The sequence below is a fragment of the Orbicella faveolata genome, unplaced genomic scaffold (genome assembly GCF_042242905.1).
Source record: "Orbicella faveolata isolate gen_17 unplaced genomic scaffold, um_ofav_v1 contig_48, whole genome shotgun sequence".
NCBI lineage: Eukaryota > Metazoa > Cnidaria > Anthozoa > Scleractinia > Merulinidae > Orbicella > Orbicella faveolata.
Genome location: NW_028301578.1, coordinates 1,932,565 through 1,952,456, shown reverse-complemented (window position 1 = coordinate 1,952,456; position 19,892 = coordinate 1,932,565). Strand labels below are relative to the sequence as shown.

Below are 19,892 nucleotides of genomic sequence, written 5' to 3'. Positions count from 1 at the left end.
ATCTTCATTACAAACTGATTGCACGTCGTATTTGTACTTCTTTTTTTGTCAATTTAGAGCTAAATAGATCGTGATTTGATCAGAACTTAAATATTTGACGAATTTTCTAAATTAACGACCCAAGACAGCTTTACAAGAGGTCTACATTTAGCCTATTTTCAAATTCTAAAAAGGCGTTCTGGTACACGGCTTTTCCCGAAATGACTAGTTTGGTCTGAAAGAGCATTGTTTCTTCTTCAAATTAGTGAAATAAAATTTTTGGGTAAATAAAATCGCGAGCGCTGAGATGGCGAACTAAATGCAGCACTTCTTCCTGAAAACGTGACCTTTGACCCAAGCGTAACGAAACCGATTACTGCAAGAAAACCCAGAAGAAAAGCAAACGCTTCGTTATTTTGAAACAATTTCTAGTGATATCTCTCCGAAACCATGATTGCAAGAAGCAATTTCCAGATATGAAATCTTGCAGGGTCAAAGAAGGAGCTAAAGGGCGCATTTTGACACAATAACTTTGTTTGCTGAGAATTGAAGTCAATGACCGCCGTTAACGAATTCCAGTGAAATTTGCAAACTTGAAGTATGTTAGCCGATACTTACCTGAATATTTATATTTATAGAAGAGTCGTCTTCTTGGATTAACCTTCAAAAGAAGCTGGACCCAGATTTGGAAACCTCTAAAAGAAGAAATGTTTAATATTCCGTGACCTGCCCGATGCTATAAATTCCATGCACATGCCAACCGCATGTTTGTCGTAAAACCAACTGAACTCCACTGACAGTTTCCATGGGCAACCCCAAAATAAACGATCCCCAAAAATGTAAAGTGAAATTGGCTGTCTTCATGAACAGTTAGAAGCTAGAGTCAAGTTCCATTACCTTTAAAAAGTGCTTGAGTTTATTTGTTTGCGTCGACTTTGTTCACTACTCTCACGTTCGAATGCCGCGAATCGGTCACGCCAAAACAGTGCAGACCGTGCAGACTGTAGACACTTGGTTCGGCTTTTCACTGTGACTCCTTTTTTTGGGTCTAGTTACAAAATAGTGTTAAATATACCTGAAAGTTTGACATTTATCCACAGGCTGCACAAGCGCAGTATTTGACTTTTGATTCGATAGACAAACGCGTACAAGACTTTGTATGGGAAACTTACTCAGTCTGCACGGTCTGCAGTGTTTTGGCGTGACCGATACTACGCAGTATTCGAACGTGACAGTAACTACTGAGTGAACAAAGTAGAATCAAGCACTTTTAAAAGGTAATGGAACTTGATTTTGCCTTCTAACTGTTCATGAAGACAGCCAATTTCACTATACATTTTTGTGGATTGTTTATTTTGGGGTTGCCCATGGAAACTGTGAGAGGAGTTAAGTGAGTTTCACGACAAACAGGATGTGTACAAAACGCGGGGTAGGCCATGGTGTAGGCCATGGCCTACCCTGTCGCTTACCCTATGGCCTACCGGTGGTCAGATTTTTGAAAACATAAACAGAACATCAGTAAGAGTCGAATGGGTAAGGTGGCATAAAATTATATCCCTCTAAAAGGGGTATACGAAAAAGTCACTAACACGATTATCAGCATCAGAGGAAACGAAACAATGTAAACCTTACAACACTCAACCTTGAACCATCCTAATTCTCGCGTTCTTCGACAACTAGCTTCCCCATCCAAGCAATCAGCCATAACGGCAGGTTAGGATGGAGGGGAAGGGGCCGGCTGGGACTCCCATATAAAAAAGACGGGGGTGCCGGTCAGAAATTTTAGAAAGAACGCCTAAGAGGTACTAAAACTGCGTTTTTAACCCCTAAAAGGTATGGCAAACACCCCTGTCATTTAGATATGGAATTCCCCCCCTGGAGAAAGGGTCGATATTACGTGGTCGCTGCGAATATCCAAAATGGCTGCTCCACGATCCATACCGGTTGCCAGTTTCTAACATATTGTGGAGTGCCAGTGTAAACATGTAATGAACGGCGTTAGTGACTGTTAGTGCTGGTGTTAGTGACTTTTCGTATACACCTATTAGAGGGATACAAGAAAGCACGAGGGAAATAATTTTATGCCACCTTACCCATTCGACTCTTACTGATGTTTTGTTTATGTTTTCAAAAATCTGACCACCGGTAGTCCATAGGGTAAGCCACAGGGTAGGCCATGGCCTACCCCACGTTTTGTTCACACCCCGACAAACATGCGGTCGGCATGTGCATGGAATTTAAGCTAATTTATAGCAGCGGGCAGGTCACCGAACATTAAACATTTCTTCTTTTAGAGGTTTCCAAATCTGGGTCCAGCTTCTTTTGAAGGTTAATCCAAGAAGACGACTCTTCTATTAATATAAATATTCAGGTAAGTATCGGCTAACATACTTCAAGTTTGCAAATTTCACTGGAATTCGTTAACGGCGGTCATTGACTTCAATTCTCAGCAAACAAAGTTATTGTGTCAAAATGCGCCCTTTAGCTCCTTCTTTGACCCTACAAGATTTCATATCTGGAAATAGCTTCTTGCAATCATGGTTTCGGAGAGATATCACTAGAAATTGTTTCAAAATAACGAAGCGTTTGCTTTTCTTCCGGGTTTTCTTGCAGTAATTGGTTTCGTTACGCTTGGGTCAAAGGTCACGTTTTCAGGAAGAAGTGCTGCATTTAGTTCGCCATCTCAGCGCTCGCGATTTTATTTACCCAAAAATTTTATTTCACTAATTTGAAGAAGAAACAATGCTCTTTCAGACCAAACTAGTCATTTCGGGAAAAGCCGTGTACCAGAACGCCTTTTTAGAATTTGAAAATAGGCTAAATGTAGACCTCTTGTAAAGCTGTCTTGGGTCGTTAATTTAGAAAATTCGTCAAATATTTAAGTTCTGATCAAATCACGATCTATTTAGCTCTAAATAGACAAAAAAAGAAGTACAAATACGACGTGCAATCAGTTTGTAATGAAGATTTTTGCTTTTGAGTTTACTAGCCTCTGAATATGCCACTCATTTTCGATGGATTTTGGCCGATTTGGGGCATCGAAACGAAACAATTGAGGAAAAAAATAATTTTTCATTTATCGAACTTAAAACGATATTTTTGTAACAAGTGCCCGTAGGGCTTCATTCTGGGCGAGTTTGAAGAAATTCGATTTTTTCGCTATTTCCAAGTCAAGTTGATATTCAGGCGAAGCTGCTCTTAAGAGTGATTGTGAGAGGAAACCGGGCTAGTACCAAAAGATTGAGGTCGGCCGTTTACATTCATCTTTTCGCAGTATAAAAGCTATCCGAAAAGATTAACAACCATGACATTTGCCGAGGTAGGCGTTCGGTTTTCTTCGAGATATCACCACATCATGATTTTGGCCTCTTAAGCGGTCTAAAATGATCGAAATTTCGGGCAACTTTAGGTGAGCCTAAAAGGTACTTCCTACAAATTCCAGAAACTCTTATTTTCGTGAGATAATATTTGTCCCCTTATTAGTTGATTGAGAAATATTAGACGTCTTTCGCATTAATTCTACGGTTTTCACGAGGTGCCAAATATCGCCGCCGAATCGTTAATGAGCGTGACCCAAATTTTAGCCATTTTCAGCGACTCGTTTTTCAAAAGTGCGGTAGTTTATTTTCACGGAAAGACGTTTTTGTGATAGTCTACTGCACTGTCATCGATATCCAGTTTAGTTAAAATTGGTATCTACAGGCAAATCAGAGTAACTGGTCTTGCAAAGTCGAAAAAAAGTCATTAGCCAGAAATATTTCCCGCTAAATTTTTAGCGAAGAATATCACCTTATACCGACTTTCTGCGATTGTTATCCCTTATTTACTAAAATATTTGCAAAAAATAGTTAGCTGGGCTGCACTATATAGAATATTTAAGCTGTGAATCGTTATTAACCTGTGTAAACATTTCAAACTCGACAAATCCTTACCATTATTTAAACTAAATTTTCCCGCGAAAATTCTATTTTTAACGTCACGCTGCATGGAAAAACAGAGTGGATCCTCAGTTCGCTGGTCTCTTTTGCTGTTCAGTAGAACAAACTGCAAGTTATTAGTGAGTGAGGCTTTTCTCTGAATTTTAATTTTGGGACTTCGGCAAACCCCTTGTTTACATCGATTTACTCGTTTCCGGAAGGCGTGACGCGTTACAGATTCAAAGGTCAGATGACAGGACTTGGAGATGTCGATGTCACCTAAAGGTTTTTCCTTGGTTTTGAAAATATTAGCTGTTCTTTCGGATCAGAAAAATCGCCTAACATTGCTGGTGGCGCGGCAGTTTTTTCTCAATTATTAGCGTGCAAACGAGATAGTCGAGGAAAGACGTTAGGGATGGTGTCTATTTGGCGCAGCAGATTGTTTACACAGCAACGCAGATTTCGTAGGCCGCTACCCGGCCTACGAAAGGATCATAAAGGACAGACGACTGGAGTGTGAAAAAACACTGAATAAACTTCTCAATACGTGTAGTGGTTGCAAGGTCAAGATTGCCAGCGGAAATCTTTCTCACGTTCATTGTTGTCGTTTGTATCGTCGCAGGTTGGTACACCGTCTCGTTTTCAGTTTCATTTCCTTTGATATTACCTCGTGCACGCAATTGACTTAAAACAACTTGCTATAGAGCTGATTCAAAGGTCTCTTAAGATGTCTCGAAAAATCACACCCGGAAAAATCTGCTGAATTTAGCAGAATTAATCAAAGAATAAGGATCCATAGTGTGTAGATATATATACTTGGTTTATACTTATAATGCAACCGAAAAACCATACGAATCCTGGGTATTATTTTCGTGATCCGGGAGAGGAATGTACCACAGCAGGCTAATTTTTTTCCTCTCTCTGCAGATTCTGCCTGTGACATTGTATCGACGAACTGTAAACAAGGCGTCTTTAAGTAATCCGCGGCAAACACTAAGCTGACTTACATGTAAATGGCAAAAATAAAACAACTTTATTTAATGAGTCGTTAGAAAACTAAATGAAATTGAAATGTCGTCTAGGACAGTAAATTTATCTTCCACCCCCTTGCAAACAACAAGGTTTGGGTGGTAGTGAGATGGAGGGGGTGGGAGGTGTCCTTTCTCCGTTACCACTATGTAATGGTACTTTGTTCCACCTCTGCATCCTTCTTGAATGAGGCAGGAAGGATAAAAACACTACCCTCTGGACAAATATCGTTTCTTTTTTAACAATCCATTCAGCCATTACTCCGTTTATTTTTGACATTCAGATCAGTTGAACCATCTTTTGTTTTGTAGATATTCTTGAGCTACCGTCTCATTTACCTTAACACGAATACAACTGCATTTTGGTAGGGTTAAGGAAAATGAATTTGCCTCCGCAAGATTTTTTTTTTATCATGAACCACGTTAAAACTATCTCAATTAATCTTCAGAGCAACTTAGTTGCGTGCAAAATGTATTTCAATTTACGTTTCATGGATCACAAACATATTACAATATCGTTCCTTATGAACTCTGACAACAACAGCAGTAAAATTATCAAGAAATTATCAATACAAATTTGGATGTAATTTCGTTGCATTAAAGGGGTTTTGTGGCCAATATTGACAGAGGCAACTTTATATTACTTTTGTTGAAAGTAAAAGTTCCAGAGCAGAAAACCAGACGCTGTACTAACCTGCGATCATACCAAAGGCAACATAAAACGCAAGAAAGATTTCCGCTGGCAATACTGGCCTAGCAACGATTACACGTATTGAGATGTTTATCCCAGTTGTCTGTCCTTTTTGTTTCGCTTCCTCAGAAACGAAACGGTATTGTTTCCAGTTCAGGGGTGAACTAAGTACATAGTGATTTGTAATATCCAATCCGAGTAAAGTTCGTAACTTTTAATGTAAATACGGCGGCAAAATTTCAGCCAAAACTCTGTGCATCGTAACAAAATGTGTCATTTGCAACATTTCAGTGAAACTCTCGTTTCTCGGTATTATCTTACACAAGAAAACTGCGAGCTGGACTTGATAGTGGTAGTGAAAAAGAAATATATTTTCGAAGTAGAGACACCGCCACACCACGCGATTTGACCATCAATACGATATTTTAAGCCGATGGAAGCAGTTAGGACAGTTAGTTTTGTTTAGTTCAGCAAAGAAATGGTTCTGTTTTCCGTTTCAGAGTGATTTAATGACATAGTGAGTATGAATGTTATCAGGGTAGACGCTTGTAATTCACAAGGTAAACATGTTCAGCAAAAATAACTTCTCGAAACTAAATTTTATTCCGTGACACGGAAAGAAAAGCAAATTAAAATGTCATGCAGCTAAAAATAATTCGCGACTTAAATGTTCCTAAGTCTTACTGAAACGAAGATATCTGATTCCGTACTTGATTTAAGGACGGTGCCTACTTTTGTTAATGCGCACACGTTCTGCGCATCACGCAAGGCATGGTTTAAGCGCCACACGCGCGCTGGGTTGACATGACGCAATCAACTACGCTACCAAATACACGACTAAATTGAAAGCAAAATTTTCCTACTGTGACCAAATCAAGTTTAATGAAACTGTACTTAAACCAGGAACACCAGAACAGCAGCATATCGCTAACCACTAACAGTTAACGTCTTCTAGCTGAAAAACTAGCTGTTATCTGTCGAAAATTATACTGAAATCCAATTGTAAACATGTGCCTGCAGATGGCGTAGTGTGCGTGCAAAACAAGTTCGAGATACGCAAGTGTTTTACTTACTGGGAAGGTGACAGGAAAAAATGTAACGAGCACCGTAAAAAGTTTCAAAAAGGATCAATAACTTTAAAAAAACGCGAGGTTACCCCTATATTTTATGTTATGAAATGGAAGTGGAAAGCCCATTCAGTAGGTGATTAGTTTCTGGTTGTGAGCAAAAGATATTTAGACTATATTTTAGCTCAAACAGAGGAAGGCTGTCAGAGACGCTAAAAGTGCTGTTGCCACGATTTTGTTATTAAAAAAAAACTAAAAATGGTTTTTATGTTACCATTGACTATGTAGTTTTCAGATCTAGGCACCGTCCTTAAATGTGATTAAGATCACAACTACAGCGACATAATTTTGGTCAATCAGAACACTTGTCAGGAATAACAATCCCGCCCCTATTCTGTGGCTGTTTACGGGAAAAGAACACGCATTTGGTGCGTTTGGACGATACTACAGATACGATATATTGTGGAAGGTAACTGATTCATCATATTGTATTTTAATTAACGTTGGTATATTGCAAAATAGGCAAAAATATGGTAGGTGTCGACATTTTCCAGATTTAGTTGAATTTCTCGAATTTCCGCCACAATTCCAGTAGCTTTACTTCTTAGAGCGCGTCTTTAAAAATAAGTAAATTTCAGTGTATTTCGACATGCCGCGGCATTTCAAGAGCTAGTTTCCATGAAAACACCGATAGCATTTGAATTCTAGCTTCATAATATTCAAGCGAAAGTGGAGGAATAATTGCAGAACTGTTGTCACACATGAGGCGTCCTTTAAAAAGAAAAATATACTGTGTCACTGACAACGAAACGTAGAGTGCCGCATCCATTCGAATCAAGGACTGCCCGGCACAGAAATGGAAAAATTATGCGTGAAATGCTTTTGCCTCTTAGCTTTATTTAGCCTCACACACAATACTTTGAATTTCTGAAAACTTTGGCGGGGCTGTGCGGCCCGGCCGCTTCCCAAAGCACTTACCCTACTTAAGATCAAAGTCTGCGATTTGTCTAACCTATTTATGGCCTGACCCTTAAATTAATATCCTGTTTCACACCTGCCGTAGTTCTCTAGTTCAGAATGATGTTAAAGGTATTGCAAATGGCTTTAGTTGTTGGTCTTATCGATAATGATGAAAAAAGTAGCTTCGTCTAAAAAACATAATTAATTCAAGACTAGAGTGCAAAAACCATACCCAATTTGAGACCAAGATTACCAAACTCGATACTGTACTTCTGACTTAAAATGTCATAAAAAAAAAACATGTCCCTCTGATGCTGGACATACTTATATAGCCCATGTAAGGGAGCACCCCCCTCCCCTACGGCAAAGTCAAAGTGAAGTGTCACAAGTAAATACATTTCGAAGCGCGTTGACTGTAATAACTGATTCATGTGTAGACAGCCTAAATTAATTAGCCCTTTCTCTTTTACAGTAGGTTCAGTACTAAACCTCACCTTGACAAAAACCCCAGGCTCTGGCAACTGAGCAGATCAGTGCGGTGCAAAGCGGCGCGTTGGCACATATCCCCCTCACCCCAGGACTTCTCATGCACAAGATATCAAAACCCCAGCCTTTCTCAGACTTTGGATATCTTTCTGGAAACGAAACAATATTTCTTTCTGAAAAATAGCTTCTTGTTGATCCTTTAGTAGGCCGGAGAGCAGGGAGCTGTATTTCCTCATTGTTTACATTAGGTTGCGGCAAATAGACACCACCCCTAACGTCTTTCCTCGACTATCTCGTTTGCACGCTAATAATTGAAGAAAAACTGCCCCCGCCACCAGCAATGCTAGGCGATTTTTTTGATCCGAAAGAACAGCTAATATTTTCAAAACCAAGGAAAAACCTTTAGGTGACATCGACATCTCCAAGTCCTGTCATCTGACCTTTGAATCTGTAACGCGTCACGCCTTCCGAAAACGAAAAAATCGATTCAAACAAGGGGTTTGCCGAGGTCCTAAAATTAAATTCAGGGAAAAGCTTCGCTCACTATTAACTTGAAGTTTGTTCTACTAAACAGCAAAAGAGACCAGTGACCTGAGCATCCGTTGAAATTTAGCCTAAATAATGGTAAGGATTTGGCAAGTTTGAAATGTTTTCATAGTTTAATAACGATGTCACAGCTTAAATATGCTATTCTGCAGTCCAGCTAACTATTTTTTGCAAATACTTTAGTAAATAAGGGATAGCAATCGCAGAAAGTCGGTATAAGGTGAAATTCTTCGCTAAAAATTTAGCGGGAAATATTTCTGGCTAATGATTTTTTTTGGACTTTGCGAGACCAATTACTCCGATTTGCCTGTAGATACCAATTTTAGCTAAACTGGATATTGATAACAGTGCAGTAGACTACCACAAAAATGTCTTTCTATGGAAGTAAACAACCGCACTTTTGAAAAACGACTCGCTGAAAATGGCTAAAATTTGGGTCACGCTCATTAACGATTCGGCGGCGATATTTGGCACCTCGTGAAAACCGTAGAATTAATGCGAAAGACGTTTAATATTTCTCAATCAACTAATAAGGGGACAAGTATCATCTCAAGAAAATAAGGGTTTCTGGAATTTGTAGGAAGTACCTTTTAGGCTCACCTAAAGTTGCCCGAAATTTCGGCCATTTTAGACCGCTTGAGAAGCCAAAATCATGATGTGGTGATATCTCGAAAAAAAACGAACGCCTATCTCGGCGAATGTCATGGTTGCTAATCTTTTCGGATAGCTTTTATACTGTGAAAAGATGACTGTAAACGGCCGACCTCGATCTTTTGGTACTGCCCGGTTTTCTCTGACAATGACACCTAAAATGAAGAAAAATGTACCAGTATAACTATTTCTGACCCCTTTGTAAAACCTGATCTCGGCATTGCAAAGCAATATATTCCTGTGAAGCACTGTTTTTTTGTTGTTTTTTTTTTAAGCCAAAAAAGAGACATTCTTTTCTCACCTTCAGTCTGTCCAGTTGTGCGTCTTAAAAAGGAATATTTCTAGATCCCTTCTAATTTCATATGAAGTAATCTGTTATTGTATCGCCAAAAAAGACGTACGTTTTCTCTAAATACCATTCTATCTGATCCAAGCCTTACGAAGTAATATTACGAAAGCCCCTCAATCCCATAAACGTGAAGTAATATGGTACCATATCACATAACACGACGATTTCATTTTTTCATTGTCCCTTGTATCCCAGCTTCCCAAGTAATGTTTCTAGAGTCCTTTAATCTAAAAAAAGTGACGTTGTATGGTAATATGTCGCATTAAAGCACGTCATACAAAAGTGATACTATCTTCAAATAATAGCTATTTTGAGAGTATGAACTGAATGAGTTTTAATTTTATTTTTATTACTAACATGTAAGAATCTCCTTTGTAGAGTGATTTATGTTTTGTTTAAAAAGTAAGGTATAATGGAATGATATAGGAGCACCGTGGGCAAGAGTTTTACATTAACGAAAAAATGGCGAAGCATTTGAAATAAATTTATCTAAAAGAAAAGGAAAAATCTCATAAGAGCAAGTGATCTTATCAAACAATGGGCGCTATACTAGTTAAATGAGTAGGACGAACAAAAACGAAAGAAATTGTTATTGCTATACTAAAGTTATATGGCTTGGTTTAAAAAGACTGGAAACAAATCTTACGCAGAGCTCAGAATGGAGTACTTTATTTCAGTTTATATTGTTAGGTGTATTGCATAAAATACTGTTCGTCACTTGACGATAAATTTGCTATTTTAATGAGCTGCTGAGAACTGATCCTACACATGATTTATCTGCGTTTTATCAGTTATCGGCAAAGTATTACAGTGTTAACTTGTTTCTACTGTTTCATAAAAAAAACACTCTTTTTTATCTATAAAATACGCCGGTTTTTCATCTCGATCAATCGTGTCTCTATATATGATGCGTGCAGGGTTTTTTCAAGTGTGTGATGTTTCTGAGGATGTTAAGAACAGAAACAATAAACTCAAGACTTTTCCAAGTCAAAATAGGTGAACAAGTAATTATTGTTGTTATTATGAATAAACTTTAACATTGCAACGTTTAAGAGGTTTATTCAATTGGTTTGTCATGTCCCACGAACGCTCTCATTAAACCAGATGAAAACCTGTTATGTTTTGTTTTATAAAGTCTTGTGTAACGAACGTTTAAATACAGGCCATTTCCTGTCACAATCGCTTTGTGACAGAAAAGCCCTCACGAAGTTTAAGAGTACAAGTGGTCGAATTTTGCCTTTATACCTTCTAACAGGGGAGTCTTTGTTTTACAATGTTTGTCTCATTAGCAAAAGCAAATCAGTTTCTGATCAATTAACCACAATTTCAGTTGGGAATGTTGAAAGCGATTAACTACCCCAAGAAAATTGAGAGCGCATGTACGAAACGTTTTTAAGCCACACGGTTTTACACACTCGAAATTTAACAAAGTATGGATGGGCTAATTAGTGCTTTTACCACCCAGAAATATTTCGGAAGCCAATATTTCCTTCAATATCACATGTACACCGAAAGAGCGAAAAACTTCCGTCATGTACTAAGTTCGACAAGGTCTTGAACAGTTTTGAGTCAACAGGCCACTTCCAAGTTGCCCTTTGCCTCTGTGTCAAAACGAATCTTCGAGCAAAACCACTCATATGGAAATGTGCTAAGCCTGCTGTTCATTTTCATGCAAATCAAGAAAGGTTTTGCACGAAGACTCGTTTGAAAACAGAGGCACATAATTACTCGGAAATGGCCTATTTATATGATTCATAACTATTATGTTGCCTTCTCTCTTCTGAGAAAAATCGTATGCTAATGAGGCAACATGCAAATAATGACGTCAGCCAAGATAGCCCTAGAGGGTACTACCCATTACAGCAGCTCTACTGAACATTTGAAACTTCGTTCTTATGTACTACCTGTTAAAAGCTGCTACAAAATGTTTCTAGCACAGTGGCAGTTTATATCTGGAAAGAAAGTTAACAGAGGGATCACATACTTTCTAAATGTGGATAGCAGTGAGCTTTGAAATATTAATATATATCTATATATCTCTCTCTTTACAGTGTACATTTGCATAGCAAAGCTAAATATCGATTCGCACTTCTTCCTGAAAAGTGAGTTAGCAGTTCCAAGAGAGTTCACATAGTATAAATGGAGGAAGGAAACTAACAAAGCCAAATAATGGGGAGATTCCGGCATCTGTTTACAATTTAACCAACATGGACTCTTTTGCACCAATTTTTCTGTCACACCAGAACATACAAACGCTCTAGATCTTTACACATGTTTGTGCTTTGAAGAGCAGTTTCACTTTCTGCTGATAAATTTTAAAGTTTCCTATGAAATCCCCACATGGCAACGTAAAAGGCTATTAATACAACGTTGAACGATATAGTGATTGCAAATTCTTTATGATCGTCATGGGCATTTGTTGTTGCCTTAAGCCTGGTTTCCATATGATCGTCCGGATCGTCCCAGTCGTTTCCAAAATTTCGAGACGATCGGGACGGCTGAGACGATTGCTGGTTTCCATACGATAGTTTCGATCGCTTCAAAGACTGAAGACGCGCGGTCGTCAGCGATGTTCCTGGGTCCGACAACAGAATTTTGGCTCGATATTCGCAAACAAAATGGTGAAAGTCAGACGCAGAACGAATCTCATAGCTTGTTATCTTCTTATTCTTTTGGTTTTGCGCCGTGAAAGTAGCTGAAAGAATCTCACGAAGACACAGATTTTGGGTTCGACAGATATGTCAGAAGCGAGAAGAATTAGGAGCTTACCATACTCCAGTACAAGAGCTTAGATTGCAGGACAGGGAATTTTTCTTCAGTTAGGATTTTCAAACTATGCGGCTTGTGCAGTTTACAAGGAAACTGATTGATGTGAAGTATGAACTTATTGTCTATGCTAGGTTCACAAGAATGTCCCCGGAGCGTTTTGAAGATCTTTTAACCCTTGTTGATCCGTTCATAGCCAAGAAACCGTGCCGGTCGAGGAGCTCAATCTCAGAAGCCGAACGTCTGATGATTACATTGAGGTACTTGGCGACTGGAGACTCTCAGCAGTCTCTTTCATTTTTGTTTCGCATTGGAAAATCGACGATATCAAACCTGTTAAGAGAAACATGCGAAGCAATATCGCTTGCTCTTAAATAGCAATACCTGAACGTGCCGTCAACAACGAGTGATTGACTTTGAGTTGCCAAAGAATTTGAGGACGAGTGGAACTTTCCAAATTGCATTGGTGCAATAGACGGAAAGCATATCATGATGGACTGCCCAAAGAATGGTTGATCCGCCTATTACAATTATGAAAGTTTCCACAGTATTGTCTTATTGGCAATTTGTGACGCTAATTATTGTTTCACATTTGCAGATATTGGAGGTTTTGGCAGTACAAATGATGATAGTGTACTGTCCTACTCTGTGTTTGGTCAAGCATTCGAACAACATCCCACGGAGTTAAACCTCCCGAGCCCTTCCCTCCATGGAGACAAAGATCCCCCTATGTCATTGTTGGAGATGATATTTTCCCACTTTAAAAGTCAGTTTCGATTCGTGTCACGCACTTTTTCAGCAAGTACTTTATTTCCTCCGATCCAATTTGGGTTCAAACAAATGAATAACTGAACAATTTTATTTCTCCAAGATCATGCTCAGGATTAACCTACTAGCATTCGGAGTAGGCGGTGCAGGTTGGAGAATGCGCCAATCGCCGGCTTATTTTGACAACCCTGTAACTGGCTTGCGCTCAGTAACCCGCACTGGATTTCAAGCCAATGAATGTGGGCTTGCGAAATCGAATAAGTTTCAGTGCAATCCGCACTAAACACCAAGCCGAGTCTAAATATGTTGGCTTGCGTAAGCAAACAACTCCCGCCCGTATCGCCGAGGAAACGCACTTCATCACCTAAATGAAATAACAAAGAACAACCAAGGCAGACATAAGGCAGTGCAGTTAATTTTCGAAATGAAATCATAAACAGCTCCACAGAGCGATTTTGAACTAGAAATAACTTACGTTGAACAATTACAACTAATTTGCGAGGGAAAGCTCTTCTAAATTTTCACAAAACAGGTAAAACGGCTGTAATTACACAAGAACAACGTTACGCCAGAAGAAATGGTCGACGAAACAACTCGCACTAGCAATTACTAGTACTCAGTCTACCTACCAGACTATTTATACTCCCGGAGGTCTGTTAGGTGTCATCTCGTCCTTAAAGTGACCCACTGACAATCAATGCCTCTGACTTAGGGCTCTGTATGCATGAGCATAAGACCCCAAAAATTGGACTGTGCCCTTCGAGGAGGACCCGACGATAGAGCCTCGGTACTCCACGAAATCTCACAGTGAACAGAACAGCACAGAACGGATACTTTTTACACGAAGGATAAAGCTGCATCGTTCCTCGGAGCTTAAGAGATTACCGATTGAATACATTGAGCAGTCGAGTGGGGAAGAGGGGAGAAGTGCTGGCGATCTGCCACACGGTTCTCCAGCTCCTGACCCCTTTTCAGACCAAAACATATATTCGGCCATACCCGTTTTCATGACTTTGCCTCCAAAATCCCTACCCGTTATCTGAGACCTGCAGAAATTGTCCTATTGGCTTCGTTATGGTATAGCTAACCTTTGCAGCAGTGCTGAAGTCAACCGCACTAAAACCATACCCAATTTCTGACCACAAAAGCTCGAAAGCAATACCCTATTGGGCTGAGCATACCGGAGCATACAGGTACCCATTGTGACACCAACCAGTCAATCGTCTTGAGATCCGTTCATTGTTCATAATGATTCTGAACGACCGTGGAAGAAAGACAATAGTTTTAAATATCTTCACATTAGGTCAGAAGGGCTGGCTGTGCACAATATATCACTCAGTTCACTTCGAAATGACCTTGTTACAAAGACACAATTTAAGTTGTAGGTTGAATGTCCATTTTTGAAGCTAAACCCTAAAACCTACTCTCTCTCTCTCTCTCTCTCTCTCTCTCTCTCTCTCTCTCTCTCTCTCTCTCTCTCTCTCTCTCTCTCTCTCTCTCTCTCTCTCTCTCTCTCTCTCCCCTTCTATTAACTCTTGCAACTGTTTAGGATCACAAGCATCCGCTCCCAAGAATAAACATCAATACAAGAGGTGAGGTAATAAAACAAGTTAGCTTCGTGAGTCGTTATATTCTTTGGACTACATTAGGGGAGTGAAAGGAAAAAATTCGCCTCAGCGGCTGCCCCGTTTTGAATTTTCAACCATCAATTTTATTTGCATTGGAAATTTGAGTGATAACAATTGCAAAACGAGTGCGAGCTATTTGTTTGGACTGGGACAAATTTGGTCAAGACGGGCAAAATGTCCGTGAGGCCTTCGTCCTCACAACCTTTGGGCAGCACTTTAAAGGAACAGACTGGGACGAGCGATTTCTTGTAACCTCTAAACAAATTCCAAATTCTCAAACAATTCCATGCTTTCTGAAAAAAACATAAAGTTAATTTCCCAATAGGGGAAACTTTCTCAATTTGAAGAGAGGCACTATAATTTTTCAGGAAAGAAGTCTGGTCACGCACTCCTTCGTCAACCAGCTGTGAAATATTACTTCCTGTCTTTCCTAGAAAAGAAGAAGTGCATTTGCGATGTGAAATGTCAAAGGTAAAGAAAGTGCTGCCTTCATCGACTATTGCGTCTTCTGTTATGATTCCTTGTTCGTCAATGCACAGAACATACAGCAGTTTTTTTTAGCGACTGGTTATGGCTTACGTATCACAAGAGCCAAACACAAGTAGCGCTGAAAGCGGATATAGCGGGCACAAAGAACTACAAGAAGCAAACAGACGTGGCGCTGAAAGCGGTAATCGCGAACACAAAGAACTGCAAGAGGCAAACAGACGTGGCGCTGAAAACCAAAATACTGGGAACCAAACACCAATAGGGCATATAGAAAACACGACTCCAAGTTTAGATGGCACCCATTTTGATGATGGCACCCATTTTGATGATGGCACCCATTTTAGTTTGCTTTCGCAAGAATTGTTTGTCTTTCGATTGACTCTCAGGATTCTGTCGCTATGGTGCCCCACATCAGCTTGTTTTGCTGAACGTTTATTGTATCCAGTACTAGTGAACCTTCTTTTGTTATTGATAATTGTATCAGACTCTTATAAGTTGGCAAAAGAATGGAAATCACTTGATATTTACATTTACTTAGCCATCGATGGAGGCATGTATTCGAGTCATCTGTTAGGGTTGTTGTTCTTCAGATCACGTGATCTTGAAACAAACATGCTCGATGAGATCAGTTTGAATGATAGGCTTGCTACCAGATTAAGACAAAAGTTGAAACGACTAAAAGTAGGCATCATTTTGTCGTACTTGTTATTGGTCATCCTTATTTTGTTGTTCTTCAACACTGAAGCATGGCTTCACGGTCGGTTTCACTGCAACTCTTCATTTAAGTTTTTGCACGGCTTTGCAAATCACTTAGTCTGTTATCTGAACTACCCGACAAATATCTACGGTGTTGGAAACTCGTTAGCCTTGTCGTGGACAATGTGCCTTTTACAGCAAATTTGTTATGTGCGTTTGAAGCAGCTTCACAAGAAGTACTTTCGCTGGACTGGAACTGCTGAAGAAGCTGTCCATGATCATTTGAAGAACTACTCAAGAAAGATCAAGCAGTCGTGCGGAAAACTTAAAGTATGGTTCGTTGTACACAACCTCATTTTGATCTTCGCAACTCCGTTCCTTTGCACTGACATAATCGACGGATTCAAGACAATTCGGACGAATAACGCCGTTCACAATGGTCTATCTGTAGGCTTCCTTATGTACACTATAGTTATTTGGGTCGCGCCTTTGTATTTCGCGGAACAGCTGCAAAATCATGATGACAAACTGTGTACCCGAGTCAACGAGTTCTGCCCGGGAACATTTCGTGAAGAGCTAGAGCGCCTACGTCATGCGCATCTCCCAAATCCCCCAGATGTTGCTAACGCTAACCAGGTCTGCAATTACACTTTACATTCGAGAACCGAAGTGAACAAGTTTTTATCTTACTTAAAGAACAGAAAATCTGGCTTTTTGATGGGGAGTTACAGCTTTCAGCTTAAACTTTCCATGTTGTCAGTCTTTTTGGCAATATTTGCATTTGCGACACGCACCGTCGGTTGACTAGCTGAGAACAATTCAACCGACTGATGTGGAATGCAAAATTCTAAAGAGAAAGTAAAGATACACGGTTGCTGGGCATTTTGAAATGTTATTTCTTGGCCCATAGGCCACTGGGCTTTATTTTGTTTTAATTCAGTTTTGTTTCGCTTTCAGAAAATTTGCAGCGCATGCGTTAAGCTTGGGTTATATGTTGATCCCGTGCTCCAGGAATTTACCACGTGTTTTTTGGCCTAAATTCCGCATAAAAATTGAAACCGAACCGCGGACATTCCAAACGTAGATTGCTTTTAAACAATCCTTTCATTGATCGTTTGAACCAAACTAGTGTCAAAGCCTTAATATAGTTCTTGTTACATCGATTTGAAGTGGGGTTATATGGGGCAGCTTGCTTTAAAATCTTTCAAGTGACTTTGAACTTTGATTTATTGTCTAAAGTCACTTGGAAACTGCCCCATATAACCCCGCTTCAAATCGATATAGCCTGCGCCTCTGGGAGAAGTACTTTATTATTGGTAAACCTGAGCTGGCCTCTCTGAACAAACAGAATGAACTGATAACTTCATGTAGATATACAAACAAATTCCTCATGAAAAATTTTAAATTTTAAATTTTAAAGTTTCTCTCGTGTTTCACTAGTAACATTGTAATTTCCAATTTTCCCTTGTTTTGTAAAAGCTATCATATTTCCAATGGTCGCAGGTATATTTCAAATCAGTGTAATGATGTAAATTTACATTTGGCAATTTTATCTCATGAGTGCTGCGCACAATTGCAAGTTGTGTAGTGCAAAACTAAATGGTGATAAAATGCCAAGTCAAATCTACATTTGATCAGTTCGTCATCTATTATTTTATATATACATTATATAAAGGTACATGTAAACCCTGTTTGATTGACGACCACTACAAATTTCAAGAAAATATGTTATAGTAATGTCAAACTACAGTGGAACTTTGATATAATGAATCGAAGTGCCAAGGGATTGGCAAAGTATGTTCGCTATAACAGGGTTTCGTCGTAACAAGGTTCTTTTCCGTATAGTCTACTATCGTTCGTTGGTACTGGGGACATCGTTATATAGAGGTTCGTTAAATCGAGGTTCCACTGTACTAACTATATTCCTTCCAAAGGTGAATTAATGAATTACATTATTGAAAATTGAGTTTCATTACTCATTTCGACAGTCAGGTTAAGAGCTGAAAAACAATATTGAATTTGACACTCAAATTTTGTTTGGACTAATGCATGAAAAGTTTGCACCATATCTAGCAAAAAATGAAGGGCTTCCAGAACTTGCATACCTTTGTCAGTGCAAAATGAAACATAATCTGTAACCTTGAAAATTGTTACCTTGTCACCTTGAACATTGTTACCTGAATCCTGAATTAGTGTTTTTTATGCCCCCTTCCATCGAGTGGTTTTCAATCATATTGACTACACGACTGATTTAAGCCAACAGTCGAGCTCTGTTTGCTAGACAGAGCTAGAGCGCTTAAATTAAAGATAGCAACCTGCTGGGATAATAATTTGGCCATGTGTCGTGGCCGCTTTTAATTGATAAATTACTAACTAATAATTAACTATATCAATATACATGACTCATGTATAACAAGAATTAAAATGAATTGTCAGATTCTTCACGGCTTCTCTTCTCATAAAGTGTAAAATGGTCGCTTGTTTTGAAATAATGTGAGCGGCCTTCACAAGACAAACTTCAAAAAGTTAGCAAACTCATTCCTTCACACGTCAAACTCGCGTCAAATCACAACACACGGTAATTTGCAACATGGCCGATTTGGTGCAGTGGCACTCACGTAAAACAACGGAACAGAAGAAGAGAAGAGAAGAAACAGAAAGCGAGAAAGGTTTGGACGAAACTCAGTTTGACCGCTAGCTCTTCCATTTTCTTTTGTTTGTTTTTAGTATCTTTGAGGTGTAGACTACAGATTTATTTATTTATTTATTTATTTAACATTTCTTTATACACGGTTAAAAATCATCAGGTAATACTAATATTTAAAATTAATACTAATAAACTACTAATAAACAGTCCATGCTAAATACTAAATGCTAAATGAAAGGTCCCAAACAGCCGGACAATTGTGAACCTCTTCAATAAATTTAAAAGTGGCCTCGCGTTCATCTTGACTAGCGTCTGCCATTTTGTGAAGTATCATGCAAATAAATCACGTGAATAGAGCTCGTGTTTTGATTGGTTGACAGTCACCAACACATGTTTGTCAGTCGTTCACGCGTCAGATACGAGTTTATCAACAAGAAAAAGTTGGTGAAAAAGTTGGGGAAAATAGAGGCAAGTTCTATTTGTCGCCAACAGTTTGCAAACGTGTTTGCCGACTGTTTTTGTGCCGTTCACACACACCAACTTGAGAATGCCAGCAAGAGTTTGCCAACTTTAGTTTGCCGTGTGAAGGCCGCTTAAAGCGTATTGAAGTTCTCTCCCTGAAAAAAAATACCATGAATACGATTTATTGTTAAACTACAAAGTATATTTTTCGTCCATAAAACATACAACCGCTAACTTCAAAAGTTTTTTCCTTCCTCGTAACTTCCTTCTCAGTTTAGCGACTTCAGTCTGGAGCTGTACTCGAGCTCAGTCACGGTATTTTGAGATATATTGGCCACGTATAAAATTACCTTTAAAATGAAGGAAACCTGAAAAAAAATAGTTTACTAAGGTAGTAAAACACCAACGAGATAATATCAAACCATAAACGAACAAAGATGGTTAAGGATGGAGGAGATTGACACAGATAAAAAAAATATAGGCAAAATTTTTCAAAATGAGCAAACCGTAAATTAGCTCCTTTAAGTTTAACAGCTATCTGGACAGAACTGAAAACGCCATCACCTGCAAAGATTGTTCGTCCCCCACTTTTTCCGGACGTTTTTACATTTGCCCTTTGCGCGGGAAATCGATTGAAGAATAGAGACACGTCGCATTTTCACTGTATTCAGATAAGAATATCAATACGCCACAGGTCAGCAGATATTTGTTAGATCTGTCAGTCTGTCAGTTAGATTAATTTAAAGGAGAAAACTTATTGAA

At 39.1% G+C, this 19,892-nt stretch overlaps 1 protein-coding gene across 1 annotated transcript; it reads left to right on the top strand.

The window, feature by feature from the left end:
* The first annotated feature begins 15,072 nt into the window (after positions 1-15,072).
* LOC149095904 (uncharacterized) lies at positions 15,073-18,458 on the top strand. Its single transcript, XM_089281089.1, has one exon. The coding sequence runs from the start codon at positions 15,407-15,409 to the stop codon at positions 16,823-16,825; it is 1,419 nt and encodes a 472-aa protein (XP_089137215.1). The 5' UTR covers positions 15,073-15,406; the 3' UTR covers positions 16,826-18,458.
* Positions 18,459-19,892: the final 1,434 nt, after the last annotated feature.

Bases quoted from the DNA above. Each gene is read 5' to 3' on its own strand.
- LOC149095904 (XM_089281089.1), top strand. From the start codon at position 15,407: ATGGCTTACGTATCACAAGAGCCAAACACAAGTAGCGCTGAAAGCGGA.